This window comes from Chanodichthys erythropterus, chromosome 8 (genome assembly GCF_024489055.1).
Source record: "Chanodichthys erythropterus isolate Z2021 chromosome 8, ASM2448905v1, whole genome shotgun sequence".
Lineage (NCBI taxonomy): Eukaryota > Metazoa > Chordata > Actinopteri > Cypriniformes > Xenocyprididae > Chanodichthys > Chanodichthys erythropterus.
This window is the reverse complement of record NC_090228.1, coordinates 3933012-3956483: the sequence shown is the minus strand read 5'-3', so window position 1 is coordinate 3956483 and position 23472 is coordinate 3933012. Positions and strand designations below refer to the sequence as shown.

The following is a 23472-nucleotide window of genomic DNA, read 5'->3' as shown; positions in this document are numbered from 1 at the left end:
AGCGGATGACGTACGTATGAGAAAGCCTGACCTGTCCTCAAGTTACAGAAGTGAAAGCATGCATGTTCTTGTAAATCACCTGAGTCGAAATCATTCATTCCTGAAACATTTTAGCACTATCTGACACTAAAGGCGACGCTGGAAAACTGGGACACAAACAGAAGAGTGGGTGTGACTGTTTGAGGTTATGGATACATAAAAACATACCCATTCATCACTTTCATTCGAGTAACATTTTTCTGTTGGGGCTCTGGATTACGGGACACTCACAAAAACTTGCTTTGCTAAGCATTTTCAGTTTTAAAAAAAGTCATTTATTTTATTTATTCATTTATTACGGTTTTATTTATTACTGTATTATTTTTAAGCTGTTGTTATGTTTATGGTTGCTCTTCTTGCTTATACTGTATGCACTACTTGTGTTTTCATTTTCTCCTTTCTTTTATTTTTTATTTCCTCACACCATGAATCCAAGCATGTTTCTTAAGCAGCTTGATCCTTTTAATCATTTAAATATTATTATTATTATAAATATTATTCATTTTTATTATTAATTTTAATATTATGGTTTATTTTGGATATATAATTTATATTAGGTATATAAACAAATATTTTATATATAAATATAATACATTTTTGTTAAATATATGCATGCATGTGTGTGTGTGTATTTATAAATAAATGTACACAATACACACACATGTAAACAAACATTATTTTGGATGCGATTAATCACGATTAATCGTTTGACAGCACTATTATGTGTGTATATGCATATACATATACATAAACACATACACATGTATATGGTTCAGGTGGAGAAAATATAAAAGGTAAGGGGAAAAATTGTTATGACAATTAGTTGTGGTGTCACTATTGCTCATAGTTAGTGTTAAACTACTGACTCATCCAGTTTTTATTAGTTTTGTACTTTAACCAATTTGACTTGTGATTTTAGCCTCGTGGATAATAAAGCAGGTGAGGAAAAAATCCCATAAACTTACACTGAAGAAAGGGCCTGAGACATATCTGAAACCAAAATATCACAAACACTTGAGACAGCAAAAACAAAGCAACGCCCAGCCACCCAAAAATACCCACCTACTGTACAGAACCTTATCAACCACAAAATAAAATGAAAAAAAAAAAAAAGGCAACTTTCTATAAATAAATCAATAATTCACCTGTTTAATAGGGCAGGAATGGATTGTTGCTAGTCTAGCTGTTCTTTCAAACGTGGTTCTGGCTAATTAGGCCTGTAGTATAAATAGCAGCTCCAAGTCACATTAATTATAGTCCAGTCCAGAGGGAAATACACCAGTAAAATGACTACAAAATCTATTATGAGTAAAAAGAGAACAGGAGGACTGTGTGATGTAAATATAGAAGATTTACATCATCGCTAATAATAGTGTAATTATACACTAAAAAATAAAAAACAGTCCTTTATCAGAATATATGGTTCCATGAAGAACCTTTAAAGGAACACTCCCCTTTTTTTGAAAATAGGCTCATTTTCCAACTCCCCTAGAGTTAAACAGTTGAGTTTTACCGTTTTCGAATCCATTCAGCCGATCTCCGGTTCTGGCGGTACCACTTTTAGCATAGCTTAGCATAGTTCATTGAATCTGATTAGACCGTTAGCATCGCGCTTAAAAATGACCAAAGAGTTTTGATATTCTTCCTATTTAAAACTTGACTCTTCTGTAGTTAAATCGTGTACTAAGACCGGCAGAAAATAAAAAGTTGCGATTTTCTAGGCTGATATGGCTAGGAACTATACTCTCATTCAGGCGTAATAATCAAGGAACTTTGCTGCCGTATCATGGCTGCAGCAGTGCAATGATATTACGCAGCGTCTCTCACAAACGTCTCCATGGTTGCAAGGCACGTTCCCTGTGCAAGCAGGGGCTCACAGGTGCTGCGTAATATCATTGCACTGCTGCAGCCATGATACGGCAGCAAAGTTCCTTGATTATTACGCCTGAATGAGAGTATAGTTCCTAGCCATATCAGCCTAGAAAATCACAACTTTTTATTTTCTGCCGGTCTTAGTACACGATTTAACTACAGAAGAGTCAAGTTTTAAATAGGAAGAATATCAAAACTCTTTGGTCATTTTTAAGCGCGATGCTAACGGTCTAATCAGATTCAATGAACTATGCTAAGCTATGCTAAAAGTGGTACCGCCAGAACCGGAGATCGGCTGAATGGATTCGAAAACGGTAAAACTCAACTGTTTAACTCTAGGGGAGTTGGAAAATGAGCCTATTTTCAAAAAAAGGGGAGTGTTCCTTTAACATCCACAGAATCTTTCTATTCCCTAAAAGGTACTTTATAAAAAAAGCTTCTTTAAATCTTTAGAATGTTCTTCACACAAAGAAAAAAAAAGGTTCTATGGCATCACTGCAAAAACTAACCTTTGGAACCTTATTTTTAAGAGTGTATTTCAGTTTTCATCTCAACTTAAAAAAAATCTCTCTATATGCTTGTCTTATATTTTATTTTATTTCCATTCATTTTTTGATTGCTTTAGTTTTAGTTAACTATAATAACCCTGGTTCAAGTTTAGGTTTCAGGCTTTGAGTGTATGTAAATGAATGCTAAATCTGATCTGCTTTGCTCCTGTCACCTTACTTATAAGAAGCAACACATCACACAACACCATCTTCACAGTGTCAACACGACTACAGATGGTGAAAGATGCGAGATTCATATCTGCTGTGTTTAATTCCGTGTCTGTTTTATCAGTAAATACCACAGATTCTTAAGTGTAAATACACTGGTGGTCCGTACTTCCTCCATTCACCCCCCCACTCGCTCTCAGTGTGACCCATGAAGGCCTGCTGATCATCAAGCCAGAGCTAATCTCAACATCCTCGCCTTGAGGTCTCTGTTCTGAGCACTGCTGATACACTGTTGGAGTCGGATCAGGGAAAAGTAAACGGCTGGAGAACACAGATCAAACTAAAGGTCATAGATAGGATAGATCAGTTGACAATGAGGATTCATCAAGGCCTAGTTTAAAGCCAGCATGAAAGAAGTTGTGACAGTCTTTTCTTCCCTATTAAGACATACATCGGAGTGAAATGGCTTTGCAAACAAGAACAAATGTAGTGTGGGACTTGATTAATTGATTGGATGGTTGTGGTTTGCTATTGGTGGATCTCATGTGAGTGACAGTTGCCCCGTCCTCACGCCAGTAAACAGAAGAGCACAGATAAATTATTACTTTAAAACTCGCTCCATGCAATACACATCATCTCACTCCTGCATACATTTCTGACTGAATTTGTTATGAATCACAGGCACTGATTGTAAGAAACTGATTCTCAATGACAAAAGCAACAGGCATGTTGGATAAAAACAGTCTCTATCTGTGTGCAGATGGCCCTGTCTATCTGTCTGTCTCTTGCCGTATCAGTATCAAGGTCCAGATAAGCGAGTAGTTGTCATATTTATTGCCGCTCTGTAAGTCAAAGCAAAGCTTTAGGCACATGCTGTGACTGTATGAACATGCTGGCATGTCTCCTTACATTCTACTGTAGCCGAGCTCTCTCTCTCTTCTCTCTCTCTCTATATATAGAGTGTATGTTGTATATGGTCTGTTGAATATTGAACAGCCTGTTTAATGTTATTACTGCTGCTGCTGCACACAAATGTCCCTTCAGGCATCAACTGGAGCGTATTAGTGTAATTTACTGTAACAGTAGAATTCGGTGAACCTTTAAAAAAAACATGTCCAGATCACATTTTCCACCCCAAAACCACAAATAAAAAATAGGAAATTATAATTGGCGTAAAAAATGTTATTTGGCACTTAAGTGCGTTTGAGAAGATTTTTTACTTTATTTTTTAACACAAAACAGAACTTTTACTTTTGATTCTGGGATGAAATATAACCCGGAAAAGATCCCATCCTCAAGTGCAACAATGTAGCAAGAATGATTCGAACGCGCCAAACCTCAAGAGTTCAAGAATCATAGCGCTACACTGTAACATTCGAACTGAAGCTTTGGCGCTCCTCCTCTTTCTGCTTCACCCGCCACAGAAGCTCGCATTTAAACAATGATGTGACAACCACAAAAAGAAATAGTACTTTAACCTTAACCAGTTACTATGATTATTTAGTGACAGCGGCGTGACGCGTCCGTTTCAGCAGCGTCCGCCGACAGAGCCGCGTCGCACGCGCACACAGGACGCGTTCGGGAATTCAAAATCAGCTAAAAGTAAACGCTTTGATTTTCAAAGTTGTACTTCTTGACAATCCATTTTAGAACACAGCAGTACGTCTGACGCACCGCAGACGGAACGCATCAAGAACGCGTCCTGTATACAGGAGGTTTGGGAGCTGCTCCGGGTCGATAGATTGATTAACAGACTGTACATCCTTCACTCCTCAAGAATCCAGATTCAGAAGAATCCAAAACACCCTAAATCCGTTTTCAAGCCTCATGTGTAAGCATCCAGACCGTCATGATTAAACACGCTGAGCACATTCTCTTCCTCAAGGATGCATCAACAAACCGCGACGCGTTTTCTTTTATAACGGTACATCCGGGATTAAAAAGTCAAGCTAGTTTGCTCCGAAACAGAAGAAAGCAGAATATCTCGCCTTACCTTGAACATGAATCACGCCGGGTGAAGATGTTCCGAGCCGCAGCAGCGCGTCCCCTCCTCTCTCTTGTGTGCGCGCGCTCTACAGAGCTGCAGTGAACGCGCCTCTGGCGCAGCGCTGATGGAGAAAGAAGCGCGCGTGTGGTTATGTGTGTGTGTGTGTGTGTGTGTGTGTGTGTGTGTGAGAGAGAGAGAACTGGGTGTGACTCCAAACACACACTCAATACACTTACTACAGTAAAACTAAAAGCGTCTGGTTTGCAGTCCCTTATTCAGGACTAGTCTGGATTGTTAGGTTGTACTATTTATCAGCTTCATGGGCTATTAACCAGATTCAACGTAATAAAATGCAACTTAGAAAAAAGAAAAGAAAAAAAAATCTCTATAAAAGATTCTTAAAATGTGATTCTGTAAATGTTTTAAGACACATGGATGGATGCTTGCTTACTACTGTAGCCTTTTGCAAAGTCAATTTTCTTCACAGTAGGCTTCTAATTGAGTCTTGTCGATTTTAATGCTTTTTCTAGCTGTTTGAATCCACATAAAGCCACTGCTAGAGAAAATTAGACAATAGAAGTGTCTTTCATTACTGAAAAAAAATATATAGCTATTGAAGGGCTAAACACCTAAAGACTGTCTATAATGCTTTGATGGATTCTTCTACACTAAATAATTCATATCAAGTACTCAACAGCACTTATGTATTATTATTACTCGTTTAGGTTAGACATAACTCAGCTTGTCAATCGATAACTGTTTGAGGATTTAAACAAGTTTTACCTGTCTAAATAACTTCAAAATCATGTTAACATATCATAAAAGTCATTCATAAAGCTCAAGAGCAATGATTAACAGATATGATGGTGAAACATTCTGCAATGTTTCACATGAAGCAAAAGAACATGTTTGTTCTTATCTGAAAACTATTTGTTTCCCGCTTGTTTTTTCTTCTTCTTTCCATTACGCTGTCAGCAAGATAAACAATCTGAGATAGCGATTAGTCTACCGGAATAACATTATGCAAATAACCTACATGATCATCAGCGGGATTCCAGACATGATGACGAAAAACAAGCTGGATGGGCGAGAATTCTTTTACAGAACCAGTCCAGAAATCGTAACGACAATAGACACATCATGTAGTAGCCTACAAAGTTGACTGAATCATTTCTATGACAATAGAAACTGACTAATATACCACACCTGTCCTCTGAAAATATACTCGCACAATAGGCTACTGCCTCTATTTAATAGGATGTCATCTTAAGCCGCGCACACACTTATTAACGATTGTAAGGCCGATTATGAATGTAAATTGATACTGACTGATCGCGCTCAAACCTCAAACGCGTCCAGTCAGAGCCAGTTGCGATTACAGTCGGTGTTCAAATTCCATGTCATGTGTAAGTATTTAAATCTGCTTCAGTCGCAGGAAACAATCGCTGTGTGTTGAGCCCAGTCTTAGAATGTTTCAGCTAGTCGTTAAATGTGTGCTAGTGTTTAGTTTTTACCGTCGCGATCAAGCCAAAATAGAATTTAGAACTTACACTCTTAAACATAAAGGTTCATTATTGGCATTGATGGTAAAACACAGAACCATTTCACGGCACAAAGGTTCTATAGAATTTTAAAATGTTCTTCAGCCTCCTTTGGAACCTTTGTTTTTAGAAGTGTAAAGCAAATGTGCAAAACTACTCTGGAAACTAAAAATTGGTGTGGGATTCACTTTGAAAGAAGTTTCACTCAGAAATTGTTAGTGAATTTTTTACTAATATTAACGAAATGGCAAGTAACACGTTTAATTAAAATTTAAAGTATTTTTTTTTTATTAAACACTACAAATTGTTTCTTTTATTTATACAATTTTATTTTTTTTATTAGTGTAATGACTCTTTGAGTCCTTATGCATGTTTCCCAGCTAACACGGAACAATATCCCACAACTTTCACTGTTTTGTAAAGGTTATACAAATGTTGTTAAAACATTCTTTAAATGACGTTTGTAGAACGTTCCTATAACACGCTATAGGTTAGTTGATATGCGAGCTCATGACGTTGAGAAACGTTCTTAGAACGTCATGGTTCTTGGAATACAAGTCATACATTGTGAGGAAAAAATAGGTTATTTAACCTTTTAGATAGGCTATCTTTGTAACCATGGCACTATAATGTTTTAAAAACATAGCAAATCACTGTTCCCACGACGTTATCGGAACATCAGTTTCTTAGCTTATCTCGTCTGGTACTTTTTCTACGCTCATCTAATGTCAGACAGTCCGAGAATAACGTTTCTTCAATGCACAGCCAAGGTCATCTGTGGTTCAGAATGAGGGCGTTTATTTCTGGACCATCTTCTACAGAAAGCCCAAGAACATGCATGCACTGTTAAACTTAAGGGAAACACCCTTGCTGGGCTCACCGAGTAGACAAAAACCAAGATATCTGACCTCCATACTAGTACAGGCCTGTTACTGCAAGCCCAGCCACGTCCTGTACAACTATATAATGCTTTATTCCAGGGAGTCATAGTTTCTGGGAATACACAGTTTCGTGTTTCTGTCGTGTTCTATAGGCCTGCACATTTAACCCACATACAATGAACCTCATGAACCGCTCAAGCAGTCTGTCCATGCGTTTACTCGAGGTGTAATTATAGCAGAGCAACATGATCTCAGTAATATTCACACCAATATTTTGACTACACCTTCAGCCTAGTTACCTAAAACATCTCGTCATTTTAAAGAATACATAGTTAAAGCTTGTTTGAACATAAAGCATTCTACAATTAACATATTTGGCATAATTATGCAAGGTTGCATCTGGTAATACATGAGGGCACTGGGTTAAAAACAACCCAAGTTGGATTGAAAATGGACAAACCCAGCGATTGGGTTAAATGTTAGATATCTGGGGTTCATTTTAAGCCAGCCATATACTAATTTTTAAACAATAGTTGGGTTAAATAAAACCACCCATCACGTTGGGCAAACATTTAACCCAACTGCAGAGTTAAAACAACCCAGTCGCTGGGTTTATCTATTTTTAACCCATATTGGGTTGTTTTAAAAAAGTATAACCAAATAAACTAGTTTATGTTGTGTAGATATTGACCTGACCCATATCCAGGGACCAGGTTTTATTTATCATACAGCCTACTCCTGGCGCCCTCATATGGCCATTTACTGTTAAACATGATACAGTGCCTTGCTTCAAAGATCTAATTTCTGTCAAGAGTTTAAATTTAATTCACCTAATGATTAATTAGATTAACCGAAACACTCTCTCAGGATTACCGGAAGCAGTCAGACAGTACTCTACTTTAAAAGCTCCTTTTGCAATTAAAAGCATTCAAATTCTTCTGCTTCTCTGGGAATTTATATTCCCCCCAAACACTACAAAGAGAAAACAAGTACAGGACAAGAAAATACGACAAATCTAGTGTGGGAAAAATTTATTGGCAAAAATATTCTGAAATTGTAACTCTAAATGTATTACATCAGGTAGCCCACATCAACCATGGATTTTAAAAAATTGTGGATCGAACTACATCAAAATGTCTGTGAACAATGAATGAAAACGCACCAGCCAACAGAAGGACCTGAATATAGTTTAGCTGTAAACTTAAACTTCAATTTGCAATATTAAAAAAATGTCCATTCAAAGAGTTGTAATAGAGTTGTAATGCTTGGGTCTGGATAAACATAGCAAAAATACACAGCTGTACCAATTTTGATAAGATATATCCAAAGCAAAACAGACTTACCTCTCAGTCCAGATGATTCAATCCAGGGAACAGGAACCCACAATGTAGTCGTTCATCCACTTCACTGCCAGTATTCGGTTGCAAAAACTACTAGAAACTAACATTGAACTTACTCTAGTTACACTGAAAAACCATTAAAAACTGGCCAATAAAAGCCCACAGACCTCAAGAGAGTAACATGAATCTTATCTGCTGTTAAAACAGATGAAAACTGACCAATCAGTGTGACAAACACCCCAAAGTTCAAGTGGATCCGTCAAATCTATTTATGAAAATAAAGTGCTTGCACATTTACAGTAAGCTCATTTCGACACTGCTTATTATATTACATCACTGGCAAACATTGCCGCAAGTGTCTACATATAGAAAACTGAGGAATTGAGACAAATGATCTAAAAACTAACCTTTTTTTTTTACAAGTGACAGACAAGTTGAGAGAATTTAAGATAAATCCACACAATGCATAAGTCAATTTTAAGATTAAATTCTAAATCTAGCAGAATCAAACCAGAATAAGGGACAAATTACAATATGGCTTATATATACACAAACATATGAACATATGCAGAAAGCATCTGTGTACACATCTGTGTCAGAGAAACATTACAAATGCTCAGTGTTTTGTATTAAAATTTATGACTTGTAACTGATTTTGTTCTAAAAATAAATTGACTACAAAAATTAGAGGAGCATTTCACATATTTGAGTTGTGTAGTTTCAATTACAATCAAGAAAATCACAAAATTAAACCCTACACGAATTGGCAAATAATTTGGAATATGACAAATCTACCCATAAATAAAACTTCTTTAATCTCTTTAAAAATTCACACCATTGTATGGAACCTCTTGAAATTGGTTAAAAGTGGAAAAGGCACAATGGCACAGCATTTATACAAAGTAAAGACCAAAAAAAACAAATCTGTTTTTCTGATAGTCAAGAAGGACCAATTTTGGAAAAGTGCATTTCTGAACAAGTCAGTTGGCTAAATGGAGTTTGACCCAAATATCAATGATATAAAGCTAAATTATGAACAAGCAACAACCCCAGTACACACTTTATTACAACACAGATTCTATTTAATAATCAAGGCAAAAGACACTTACAAACATTATATGGACAAGGGGAAAGGGGGGAGAGAAACATGAAAAAAAAAAAAAAAAAAAAAAAAGATCCTATAAAAACAAATCTAGCTAACTGACAATTTACAACATTATAGCAGTTGGAAAGTTGTTCTGTGTTTCGAATGAGCAGGCAAATAATTTGTCAAAAAGCTGAACTGACTTTTTAGCACACAGCTACTTCCAAATAAAAGTAAAAAATAAAAGAGCTGTTGGGAATTAAGAGTGAGTATATAATATTTTACAGAACTCTACTTTAGCACTGCAGAGTGTGTCCGGAGTCCAGCGCTCTGCGATGCGGGACGCTGTCGGATGTATCCATGTTGCTCCTGACGTCTCTCCTCCTCCTCTTGCGTTCAGCTGAAAGGTGTCAAAACGAAGGTGGCAGTTTGTTTTGGGGCACAGAACCCAGAAACACACACAGCTGTTTTTCCCCTCTACATCTACACACGCTCAGACTGTCCCAGACATACACAGGCATGCAAACGATAAGTCAAATTATATAACAGCATCAGCTTAAGGGGCATTATTTTTCACACTGATTATTATAAAATATGTAATTTAGTTTCACATCAGCACAGAATTTGGTACAAAAGTATATTAACTGCAGTCAGAGAGAACAATGACTAAGTTCACATGCACCCTCAATGAGATTACAATGAGATTTGGCCAATATTGCAATTAAAATTTACCTCATGTAGACAACTCAATCAAATGCAATCATCATAGTAAAACGCGTCATATGACAATTTTAATTGCAATAAACAGGCATGTAAACACTTTAAATGCATCTACTCTGATCGAAGTGTGCATATGCATATTTTGGGTCCTGAAGAAACAACGTTGACAAATACATTAAATAATTCCTTTTTATATTATTATTTTTTTTTTTTATAAAAGATTTTTCTAGTTGAGTAGTCATTTGTTTAAGCCACAAGTCAACTAGTCGCATTTTTACGATATTAATGGTCAAGTTTAAGTTTCAAGGCTGATAAAGAATTTATGTAGAACAATGTTAGCAAAGTTACATTGAGAAATAAATCATAATGAGCCTTTAACTATAAATTAAGCCTTTAAGTGAATGCATAAAGCTTGCCAAAGGGCATCAGCAAAAGTAATTATTATGAATGTGCCTGAAAAAAACAAAACAAAAAGGAGACTGTCTGAACATTAATAAACAAGTGTTTTCTATGGAACCCCTAAAGGGACATGGTGATAGAAAAAATATGAGATGGGATGAAAAATGTGTCAATGCTTTTTGCATTCACTTGCAAAACTTTGGCTTCCTCCATGAGAAACTATGCATTTGCTCAAACTTTTGTGGAGTTTTCCCCCCTGCAACTAACAGACTAGTTAAAATTTGGTCGACTAAAGCCTCTAACGTTTAATTGACTATTAGAGGGTAGCCCTGTAACGCAGTATATTGATAGTCATTTGTTTTGGTGACGCATGAAAATGCCTCCATTTCAATGTTTTTGACTAAGGACGGATACCAAAGATCTGGCAAACAGATTGGTTTGCGCTGGAAGAGCTTGACCTACTGTATGTGTGAGGTTATTATTTGTGCTGTGCATTGGGGTAAGTGAATAATGGCATTTAAAATAACCACAAGGTTTGCTCATGTCATGTAAACCTCTTACTGCAAATAAGCACTCTGATGATTGGAAATAATCACATTACTGGTGCACATGTAAACATAGTCAGTGATTATAAGTGGAAATGCTAAAAACATAACACTGTATTTAAGACAAGCCCCTGGAATCAGTGTATCAATACAGTGTGAAGAGATGACACAAAAGTATAGACATTGGCATGCACAACTATGAAACATGTACTCAACACCACAACCGAGCAAATACTTCATTTTCACTTTGATTACTTAATTGTCAAGAGCAATTACACTAAGAAAAAAAATGGTACAAAAGCTGTCACTGGGGCAGTACACTTCCAAAAAGTTAATATGCATCATTTAGGTACTAATATGTACTCTTTTGGTAGCAATATGTACCGTTGAGGTACTATTATGCACTCTTTAGGTACAAAGGTGTACCTTTTGAAAGGGTACTGCCCCAGTGACTGCTTTTGTACCTTTTTTCCCCTGAGATTGTTTCATTCATCCATGAAAAATTATAAACCTTATAAGTAACCAGATGCACAATAACTCACATCAAAACTAATTCATAAGAGTTAGCCATTTGGCAAAATATGTATTAAGAGTAATATGAAAATATATGTCTTTTGGCTCCCAATGAGACAAAAATCAAACAAATTCTTTCAAATCAGTATCTGTATTCTCAACAGCAGATTTGAATGAGTGAGATTTGTATTTTTAGGCCACATTTAGCCCCTTTTGTGTTAAATGAAAAAGACAAACATACAGGATAAAAGAACAATTAGAATTTTGAATATGACTGAAAACAAAGAATACACATTCACTCTTTATTCAGTTGAATTGCATAATTTACAGTGTATAATTCCTGCATTATGATACTGATTTGGCATTATATTGGCTGATTTGTTTGTCTCACTGGGTGTAAAACATGTCTTATGGCTTCAAACATGGTTAACTCATGGTAACTGAGTTTTTTTTTTTTTTTGGCACAAAATCAAGTAAATCAATTCTATAAGCAGAAGTGATCCAGGTGCTAATTTTTTAGACTCTCTAAATAGTAAAAACAGAACATTCAAATTTCATGTCGCCAAAACAATCCTTCAATCATGGCTAATAATGACTACACATGGTTAACTACTTAAAAACACACTACATTTTATTTTGCCTGTTTTTTTTTTGTCTTTCTCCAAACTATCATCCAATCATTCAAGTTTCTTTAGAGCAGTTAACTAGTCATTTAGTTACAATTAAACTAAATTAACCAAGTTCTGTATTTTTGCTACAACAGGAAAAATCTTATTTCCCCCAAAGAGAACAATTTGAGAAGCACATAAAATACAGTGTCCACTGTACCTCTGAGAATAAGCATCAAATCCACATTTCAATTCTGATTACCTTCGACAAAAAGCTTTTTATTTTTAAGATGCAATGATAATTTACAATTTTTTACCACTGAGTTTATGCATAATTTGACCTAGAAACTAAGTTTCTAAGAGTTGACCAAAAAATTAATAAAATAAAAAATTAAGACAGCAAATGAACGACAAGCTTGATTCTAGTGATTCGGTGGACACTGGAGTTACAGTACACAGGGTTGGACAAATAATTCAGAAACTAATTCTGCTTTTGCCCTTCTGTTCAGTCACAAGAGAAAATGGACATGAAATAAAATGTACTGAAACTGTGATTTCTATCAAAACATTACCTTGTGTCTTACTCTAGCCATATTCATAGGTCTCTCAGCCCATTTTACTACAGAAACTTCATAAATATAATTTTACTTTAGACATTAACACATGGAAACTGCACTGAATTAAGGATGTGTCAGTTTAGTTTGTGTTTGGGATTACAATTATTAGTACAACCTGTAACTAAAACTAAAACAAGTTTGTCCAATCCTGTGAGCATCTTATAAAGCACAATGTTGAACAGAGGAAAGGGGGTGGGATTAAACCGTTCAGAAAAATGCCATGTCAGGACCATTACTTGAGAAAAACCTACACAAAAACACCCGGGAAAACAATCATTGCCGCAGATAATCTCCATACAGATGGGCACTACATCCAAATATCCCAATGAATCCCATGTAACAGGGCTTTAAGCATGGTACAAATGCTTTAAAAATCCTTCAGTGTGCAATGCATACAAATCTTTACTCAATCTAACAATGCTGTCTTTAATGCCGATTCAGACTACACAATATTTGTGTTACGACAGTCACTGTGTCAGATGTGATTGACTCCTAAATACTTGTGTTGTGGACAGAAACGTCAAGACTAGAAGTTGCCTCATGACCAATCATTTGTTGCCACCTTTAATGATGTGTGTGATGTCACTGAGAAGGCGGAATTAATGAATAACTTCCAGAAACGTGAGCGTAAACAATGGCTACCCAAGCAGCACATTATCTTAATGCTAATTCCAGTAGGGTTGGGTGATGTCAATCAAATTGGCATTAATTAATGTCTACAGTGAAACATGGACGATGACAATGGCAACTTCCATTGGAATGCATTAAAAACGCTCGCTCTGCGCCAGTGGAAATGCACCGTTAATGTGGTGCGCGTCTGGAGAAAGAACGCACACTGAGCTAAAAGGGCTTGAATGAAGCGTGTTTGGCTTTGGATAAAACTACTAGACTACTAGAGGATACTACTAGAGTTTTCACGCTCTGCTCACTTAAACTAGAAACAGTAAAAATGGTGCTACCGTACGGTCTCGTGGTCCGCATCCACTATTTGAATATCAGTGGGTTAGTTCATGTAAAACATCTATTAGTCTAATTCGCTTTGTGTATTAAAATCTTTACTGTTTAAATTGTGTTCATTGAACCGTACTGAAAGTAATTTGTATTATGATTCGGGAACATCATTGTGTTATTACCTATTCAGAAAAATATTTGAAGTAGCTACATGGAAATTAAAAGGAAGGGAGGAATCATGATGTTAGCTCAACATCATTATGTCTGTCAGCCATGGGCGATAGACTATGGCATCGTCTATTAGCCCAACCCTAAATTCCAGTACTCATGGGGTTGCTGAAGTGCCTCTGCTATCATTCACCTTTTCTCACCCTGTCCTGGTAGTCCTAGTCTTTCTGTTGAGACATTGTGTAGTGTCACAGATGCAGTGTCAGATGTTGTCCACTATGGCACACTATATAAGATAAAACGATCGTTTCTTTTGGCTCCATGGCCATTGCAGTTAATGAACCACCATGACACCCTACGCCAAACGGATTGAGACAAAAATCTGGCTAATATTGTCTAGTCCGAATCAGGCATAAGAGAAACAGCATGTATTAAAAGTGCAAGGTAATTTCTGCAGCTAATGGCAGTGGAACCAACCAATAGTCTTTCCCTGATTAGTGTTACTGCAATTATAGATTGTACATTAAAGTTTAAAAGTTAATACAGAGAAATCAAAACAAAAAAAACAACAAAAGCAAACAAGCACCTGATGATTATTTGGCAATTTCAGAGCTTTTTTTTTGGCTAGGAGGCCAGAACAACAATTTGGAAGTTTTCTTGCCAAAATTACATAAAACAAAACAGACAATGTTGTTATGATTAAGTTTATACATTTACAATGATTGCAATCTAAAAAATGAGTTGACTTCTGTTGCAGTTTTAGTTTCATAATCTTGTCTATGGACAGATATGATAGGGTCTATGCATCTAAAATCAAATTTATGTGAGGTCACTCACAATGGATCACACATGATATAATGGTGTCCTCAGGATTTACATACAGAACAAATTTAGTCTATAGGAAACAGTCAGACAGCAGAGCTACGAAGCAACAGGCCACAAGTGAGACAGGTGACAGTAATGCGTCTCAGTCAGAAATCTTACATTTAACTAAGACCAACAGGGATTGAACGAGGACATGCTCCATAAATTTAAATACTGACTGTGAAAATGTATTTAATACCTGTTGCATATTCAATAAAAGCAGTCATATAGACTTAAATTACAAAACATGAATATGTTTACCAATAAGGAAACAAAACAAAAAAAAAAGTTCACTTTGGAAAAGCAATATAGCAGTTCTTCTCCATTCATAAATGCACCGAAGGAGATATATTGATATGAAATGCATATTGTTTTATTTGCCCAGTAAGGCTCCATTCTGACATCGCAGATCTGTAGTTTTGTTTTACAGTTAAAGCAATAAATGCTTGAAGTTAGTTAAGTGTAAATGGTGAAGAACTGCTACATCTGAAATATCTAAGAGGATGTAACATTAACAAACATGGAAAATAAATTAATAATGAATTGATGTGTCAACCGAGAAAATGTCAAATTCAGTTAAGAAATGAACTTATAAAGATGGAAAAAAGTTTACTAAAAACCTGCAAATATGAATTTAAACCTTGCAGAAATACTAGCAAGATGCACAAAGTGACGTCCGAAATACCCTTTACAGTAAAAGACATTTAACTTGCTCTGACAGAAGACATTCAGAATGCTTTTTCTTAAATTATACTGTACATGTCAAAGACTAAATACTTTAGGTCATAAGGCACAACATGAAAAAATGTTATATGGCCTACACCATGCACAACTCAACCTGACATAAGTCTACAGCAAATTTCATAAGTCAATTTGAATCCATTCATTTGTTTTTCACAACATTCAGTTCAATGAGGAACTAAACACTAGAAAAACCATTATGTCACTATCAAATCTGCCTACAGGAATGTCAATGCACAACCTGAGAAACATGATTTTGCTCATTCACTGAAATCAGTAAATGTTTCAATGTGGGATACAAACATTCATTTTCTCATCCAACTGCAACCAGTTTTTCCAATTTTTCAACACATTTATGATTACATGTGGAATTTGTGTCATAATTGCAACCCTCAAGACATGCAATACATCCTGAATTTAAATTTTTTTGGCAAACAATAAATCTATTAAGTAAAAGCTTTCTGTTTGACCTCATATAAAGATACCAATTACATAAACAAAATTGGCATAGTCTTATAACTTGCAGCAAATCTCAAGCTAAAATAGACAAATACTAAAGGGCAGTAACTTATAAAAATAATTATTTTTTTTTTTTTTTTTTTTTTTTTTTTTTTTTTAAACATGTCAATACACAAAATCCTTTGGATTGGTTGCAACAATTGTTTTTTTCTATAACAGTGGCGGACAATTTATAGTTGCTGAAGCTGATATTACACGGTAATTGGCTTCAAGACCAGGTACACAAATTTAAAGGATCAAGAGTACTCAGATCATGCTACATACATAAGAAGAAAAAAAAAAAAGAAAAAAAAAAAGATTAGCCATAGGGAAAATGACAGTACTTGTGGTCACATTGTAGGTTCAAGGACTCACCTTTTCTGATCACCTACCTGTGATATCCCAACCTCTGCAGGACAAGATGCAAGTACATCTGAATCCTGAAAGAAAAGGACAAAGACAGACAAACAAACAGAATACACACCTTCTTCTAACGGTGGCGATATTCCCTCTCACGTTCTCTGTCTCTCTCTCTGTCACGGTCTCGCTCGCGATGGCGATCTCTCTCGCGGCTACGTTCCCGGTAATAGTCCTCGTGCCGATCTCGGCTGCGAGACTTGTGCCGACGGTTCTTCTCACGAGAGCGACTGTGGTCCCTCTCCCTGGACCTTTCCCGCCTGCTTAAGGGTGAAAAGCAAGAAAAAGAATATGAAACCACATGAAACAAGTTTGCACATATGAAAATTTAATGCAGTGTTGCAAATGGAAACAGTGCATGCAATAATTGAATGCACTGCTGCAAATTGAAAATGCATGCACTAATTTAATGCAGTGTTGCAAACCGATAATGCGTGCAGTAATTTAATTCATCAAAAGAGGGCAAGACTATATTTTACCCCTCTGGATTTGATAGGATCATGAAAGAGCATGTTAGGCTCTGATATTATTGGTCAATTTTGAATTGAATGCCTATTCAATTCTTATTTTGATCCCAACCTGATTTTTACCGGCCCTTGTGGCATTGGTAACATCAGCAAAAAGTGGTCTCAAAACACGTTTTACTTAGATGGAAGATAATGCAAAAATTATGAATCATCCATCCTCCACAACAAACACAAAAATACCATGCAGATCCACAAGATATTTACCTCGACACAGAGCCATAGGATTTGGATTCAATTCCATGTAAGCAATCCTGCAGGGAGCTGATGAGAACCTTACAGCGATCATCAGCAGAAACCTTCGACTGCTTGATCAGAGAGATGGCCGTCACCAGTGTCTCAATAGCGCTGCCGTAATCCGCTGAAAAAATATTTATATATAAATATTTTATAATGCCGTATGGCAAATGGCACCTAATAAACAACTTGATCATATGAGGATTTGAATCACTAAGAAACCTTCTTATACTAGGATGCATCTCATTTAACTTAGCTGCAAAAACAGAAACAATTAAATTACCAGCATACAAACCAAACCAACCAATCATGTTCGCACCTGCGCTCGCATCCGACACAGCCCTTGAGATAGCACTGCTGGAGATTGCTCGGTTACGATTCATGATCTCCTCAAACTCTGCTTCGCTCAGAGGAGTGCGAGACGCATCCATGTCCCTAAAAGAGAAAAAGCAACTGCATTAAGACTCGTACACTAAAAGCATTAGTCAGAATAAAACAAATGCACCGGGGGACCAAATTCACACAAAGTGCAGCAGTGCCGTTAATGCTGAATCACATTGCATCATGTTAAAATTAGCAATGCACCAAAATTTTGGTAACCAAATACATTCAGCCGAAGCAAATAATGATTTTTGGTCTCAGCTGAAAGTTTTGGAAGGCCAAAATAATTGATTGAAACAGTTTTGATTGTGTAAGCATCTAGTTTGTGCACACATGGATAAACTGCGGGGACACATTTTACCATGACCAAAAATTATGTAGCAATATTTAAAATTTGTTGCTGAAAAACTTTACTACAACTAATTGAGAACACAAGTCCCTCTGAACAGCATAAATAGTTCAATTACTGTAACATTATATTTGGAATCAGTTTTTGGATGAAAACTTTCTGTTTCTGTGTTTCGGTGCATCACTAGTTTGAAAATCACTGCAGAAATGCCGCACACTCGATGCGTTCACAACACACTCAAGCCTGAAACGAAGGTCCCATTTCAGGGTCCTGGTCTCAGCGAACGGTTACATCACTAACCCTTGATCACTTGTATTGTGCAAGTGCTGGCCAGAGTTTTTCACATCAACCAACCCCTCGTTTATCCAGGGCTCAAAGCCACATATTAGAGGGGGTCTGAAGTTACTGAAGAAAGGGCCAGAGAGGAGATTCAGGGTCAGTTTGAGGCTACACATTTCACTTTTTTTAACCAATATTGCCCAATCTTGGAGTTAGCAGTATGTAGTAGGGCTGAATGATTGATTGGAATAAAACCAATATTGCAATATGGCTTAGTGCGATTATCAAAACGCAAAAGCTAAGATTTAATTAAATATATGCACTGCACGTTTCAGAGTGAAGAGCGGCAGTGTTTTTACACATTACAGCACAATGAAGGTGAGGTGTTAATTACCTGCCGCCAGGGCCGTAGTCTCTGTCATAAGGAGGAGGGCGACCGTAGGGGTCGCCGGGTGGAGGGCCCCTGCCGTCGGACGATGGCATGTTGTTGTTTCCAGGTGGAGGGAAAAAGGCTGGGTTGACGTGAGGAGCCGGTGGTGGACCTCCAGGTGGGGGTCCCTGCATGTGAGGTGGAGGTGCAAGGCCAAGCGGTGGTCCTAAAGGACCAGGTGGGCGGGGTGGGAAGGGTCCTGGAGGGGGCGGACCTTGCTGAGGTGGAGGGGGGCCTGGGGGAGGCCCGTATCCTGGTGGGGGCGGGCCAGGAGGCATCGGACCCATTGGAGGTTGACCAAACTGACCAGGAAAAAGGACGGGTGGAGGAGGGCGGTCTCCTCTGTGAGGAGGTCCGCCAAGAGGCGGCGGCAGACCTTGTCCAGGTGGAGGGGGGCCAGGGGGTCCTGGAGGCCCAGGTGGGCCAGATGGAGGACGAGGTGGTCCTTGCATACCTGCAAGAAGAGTATTTGGCAAGTTATCATTGACAACATTTTGATTAAAGACTACAACAGGATTTCTCCTTGTGGTTTGACCATTTTCTTGTCTACTATGTTACATTTAGAGTTTCAACATAACCTGATACAACAGATTTTGCACAAAGTGTAAATAAACAAAGGACCCAGTGTCATAAGGTCAATTATTCGCATTTCATCAACTTAGGACCCTTATCTAGAGATTTCTACCTGGAAAGTGTGGTGGAGGTCCACCAGGTCCGACCGGTCCAGGGAAGCGGTCTCCGCCTGGTCCAGGTTGGCCCGGAAAGCGCCCTCGACCCCTGCCGAGAGGGAAGCCGCTGCGACCTCCTCCTGGAGGCCCAGCCTTCCCCTCTCCTGACATCTGCCCTGACTGTGTGCCTGAGTGGACAAAAACTGATTTTAAACAATTAAAGCACACACAGAAGAGAAAGTGGACTCGACTGTGTTCAGTCAATAAATTTGAGTAAACTGAAACTGTCTGAATTACTGTCTCACTTTTTCGGGACTGCATCTCAAACTGGCTGAGCGACTGTTTGTTGCAAGGAGTGACGATAGGGTTTTGTCCGTGCAGCTCCCGTTTAGACAGCAGATCCATCAGCTTCCTGGACGAGGAATCTGAACCCACGCACACCAGCGCAAACCTGTTGAGCACAGAGCGGATGAGAAGTCACGCCAAACCATAAAGATAGCTGTCGACCGATATGGGTTGTTAAATGTTCGATGCAGATACCTAGAAAGCCAAAACAAGGCTGATCTGCACATCAACATAAACCTAGAAGGTGAAGTGTTGACAAAACAGAACTGACTTACCCTTTTGACTGCCCATTTGCTCTATTCTCAAAAAACTTTATCTCCAGCACATCATTGATGCCTATGGAGCGAATAGCATCTGTCAAATCTTCATCAGTGGTCCACTGTAAAGAGGATAGCACAACATCACAATCTGAACACTGAAAAAGATTATTTATATATATATACACACACACACACAAAATAGTGGCCAAAAGTGATGTCTGGATGTGATACTTGTTTTTAACAACCCTACAAGTTTGATTAAACCATCAAAATGAGGAAAATAATTTATTTTTAAAATATGAGGGTCCATTATTATATGCAAGCCATCAAAATGAGGAAAATAGATATATATTTTTATAAATAAGGGGATCTATATATATAATTTTACCCCTTATATGCTGATTTAGAGCTCAAGAAACATCTCTTATTATCAAATGCTGAAAATTTGGAAACTGTGAAACATTAATACAAGATGTAATTTAATGCTTCCTTGCAGAGTAATTTTTTTTTTTTATTCACTTCTCCCACCCTTTTTCATGGTTTTAAAAAAAATATATAAAACACTACCATTTTCAACATTGATCAATATTTCTTAAGCAGCAAATCAGCATGTTAGAATGATTTCTGAACTGAAGACACTGAAGACTGCGGTAATGATACTAAAAATTCAGCTTTGATCACAGTAATAAATTATATTTTACAATACATTCACATAGACAACATTTCTCACAATTTTACTGTATTTTGATCAAATAAATGCAGCTTTGTTGAGCATTTTGACCAGTAGTGTATATATATTCTGAAAGCAAAATGAGCCAATGATCATATGTCTAGATATTTCATAAATGAAGAGGCACAAGACTAACCCATGTGAGGTTGCCGATGTACAGAGCAATTCTTTTGCCAGTGTAGGTGTAGACGACGTTCGGTGGAGCTCCTTTGGAGCCCTCATTGCCTCCAGGTGCAGGCAGGTTATCCAGGTAATCTCGGTCCTCGGGTGCGTCCCCGTTGTTGGCAGATGGTGAGATGACATCATCATACAGGTCAATCTGCTCATGAACAGGATAATCTGATTCCTGTATCAGGGAATGACATACACATTTCCATGAGCAAATTCACATATGAGCCTATGTTATTCAATGTTTTAAACTAAATTTAGTAACCCTGGGGTGACAAACATTGTAAGAAGGTTTTATTTATTTATTTATTATATATATATATATATATATATATATATATATATATATATATATATACACACTATATATATATATATACATACACACACATATACACACACATTTATGTATTTTTTTTTTACAGTATTATGGGTAATATCAATAAACAGGAGTGCAATTGATAAGATTTATTATTTTATTACTCCTATGTAATAAAACAATACATGTTTAGAATACGGCCCCTTTATGAATAATGCATTAAACGTATATTACAACAAAAGGAAACACCTTTTAATGCAAATATTTGTAAATAACAAATCTTGTGATAAATGTTGCTTCCAACGCTAATTTGCATTTTATTAAAATTATCGGCCCAACGTCAAGTCTGCGGGAAAATAAAGCCTGCAACAGCCTACCAGCTCATTTAATAGTGTTGATACTACGTGAACACGTTTGCAGTAACATTTATTGATCATAACTATTAATCTGCCCAGTTGACGCGATATTGTGTCTCGCGCTAGGCCTGCTGTAGTTGCACGAGACCACAAACAATGAAAGCACGCGACGCATTGGAGTCAGTTTCGCGCCACCAACACGATTTACAAATACAATTACTAACATAGAACCGGTATTATTTAGGTAAATAACTACAAATAAGCTATATAACTATTTTAACCTCAATATTGGCGTATGCACAAATGCGGCTCGATAGCTAGCAGCTGGAGTTAGCAGACGCCCTAATTCCCCAGAGAGAGCTGCATGTTACTATGGGGCTATCCTTAATCTTTACGTGCAACGCGTAAGACATATATTATTAAGCAAATCTAGATGTTTAAAGTAAACCTGACCTGATTAAATTCCTCTTCTACATCCGCGTAAATATCGATATGGTCAACACCGTCCGCCATTTTCTGTTTCCCTCCTCCTCCTCCTCGGTGCTCTAACTGCGCGTGAAGAAGAGACGCCTGTACGTGAAGTCGGAAGCACCCGCCCAAAAAACGAGTCGTTGCCTACACAATTTCAAAATAAAGGGGCAGTTGAGTTTCTTTCTCTTCACAATCATTCTTTTTTTCTTTTGCGTTTCACTTTAAAGTCTCTGTATTTGTGGTTCTTAGTTAACAATTTCATTTCAAAATGAACTAAATATGTTATTAATATGTTTCGCTGTCCCAGTCAAACCATTTGATAGCTATTATTGAAACTTTTCTTTTAATCATGCTTTTATACCAGTAAGGTAACGAGATTAAATTATATTATAATAAAAAAAAAAAAAAAAGTAATTTTGCATTTTTATCTCTTTTTTGTAAGTGCTTATATCTCACATTTTTTCTCAGAATTGCGATTTCATATCTCTATTTATAACTAGTTATTATCTCAAAGTTCTGAGAAAAAAAGTCTTAAGATGTAAACTAGCAATTCTGACTTTTTTTTTGCAATTGTGCGCTTGTATAAAAAAATTGAAAAAAAATAGGCTAAATCATGCACGCGATTTATTCATTTGTTCCGTTGATTTACTAAAACGTGCGCACGACTTACTATTTCGTTCCCTCGATTTACTAAAACGTGCACACAATTTACTGTTTCGTTCCCTCAATTTACTAAAACGTGCGCACGCTTTACTATTTCGTTCCCTCGATTTACTAAAACGTGCGCACGATTTACTATTTCGTTCCCTCGATTTACTAAAACGTGTGCACGACTTACTATTTCGTTCCCTCGATTTACTAAAACGTGCACACAATTTACTGTTTCGTTCCCTCAATTAACTAAAACGTGCGCACGCTTTACTATTTCGTTCCCTCGATTTACTAAAACGTGCGCACGACTTATGCTTCGTTCCCTCAATTTACTAAAACGTGCACACAATTTACTGTTTCGTTCCCTCGATTTACTAAAACGTGCGCACGACTTACTATTTTACTATATTACTATAATAAGACATGCACATGATTTATAAATCGAGGAAATGAAATAGTAAATCGTGCGCACGTTTTAGTAAATCGGGGGAACGAATTAGTAAATCATATGCAAGAAATAGTAAATTGATGGAACGAATTAGTAAGTCGTACTCACAAATTAGTAAATCGAGGGAACAAATTAGTAAGTCATGCGCACGATTTAATTTTTATTTATTTTTTTTGCATTTCATGTGCAGGGCTCCATAATAACTAGTTTACAGTTCTGAAAAAAAAGTCAGAATTTCGAGATATAAACAAACAATTCGGACTTTTTTTTTGCAATTGTGTGCAAATATCTCACAATTTTGACCTTTTTCTCAGAATTGCGAGTTTATATTTTGCAATTTGGACTTTATAACTAG

The 23472-nt window shown here is 37.0% G+C and overlaps 2 protein-coding genes across 13 annotated transcripts in view; both read right to left on the bottom strand.

Moving 5' to 3' along the window:
• si:dkey-97m3.1 (fatty acyl-CoA reductase 1) overlaps window positions 1-9343 on the bottom strand; it is a 95673-nt gene extending 86330 nt beyond the window's left edge. For 5 of the 6 annotated variants that reach the window (XR_010895656.1, XR_010895657.1, XR_010895654.1 and 2 more), the window contains exon 1: window positions 8380-9343. The gene's annotated coding sequence lies outside the window, so the exon portion shown is untranslated. Of the gene's footprint in view, window positions 1-4620; window positions 4756-8379 lie in introns of those variants that run through there. The other variant, XM_067391492.1, reaches the window with a different exon arrangement.
• Window positions 9344-9529: 186 nt separating this feature from the next.
• On the bottom strand, window positions 9530-22109 carry cpsf6 (cleavage and polyadenylation specific factor 6). Of its 7 annotated transcripts, none has more exons than XM_067391485.1 (11): window positions 22001-22109; window positions 20841-21050; window positions 19990-20093; window positions 19675-19820; window positions 19387-19572; window positions 18666-19155; window positions 18293-18397; window positions 17567-17697; window positions 17233-17386; window positions 16569-16764; window positions 9530-9860 (listed from the first exon to the last, which is right to left on the bottom strand). In XM_067391485.1, the coding sequence occupies exons 1-10, from the start codon at window positions 22058-22060 to the stop codon at window positions 16575-16577; spliced, it is 1776 nt and encodes a 591-aa protein (XP_067247586.1). In that variant the 5' UTR covers window positions 22061-22109; the 3' UTR covers window positions 9530-9860; window positions 16569-16574. The 7 variants fall into 7 exon arrangements, with proteins under 7 accessions (XP_067247586.1, XP_067247589.1, XP_067247587.1 ...); XM_067391486.1 differs by having other exon boundaries at window positions 9531-9860; window positions 17582-17697; XM_067391487.1 differs by having other exon boundaries at window positions 9531-9860; window positions 19387-19557.
• Window positions 22110-23472: the final 1363 nt, after the last annotated feature.

Bases quoted from the DNA above. Each gene is read 5' to 3' on its own strand.
- cpsf6 (XM_067391485.1), bottom strand. From the start codon at position 22,060: ATGGCGGACGGTGTTGACCATATCGATATTTACGCGGATGTAGAAGAG. The intron at 19,821-19,989 runs GTAAGTCAGTTC...TGTGCTCAACAG, and splicing joins GCAAATGGGCAGTCAAAAGG to GTTTGCGCTGGTGTGCGTGG. The intron at 18,398-18,665 runs GTAATTAACACC...CCCTTTCTTCAG, and splicing joins GACTACGGCCCTGGCGGCAG to TAACTTCAGACCCCCTCTAA.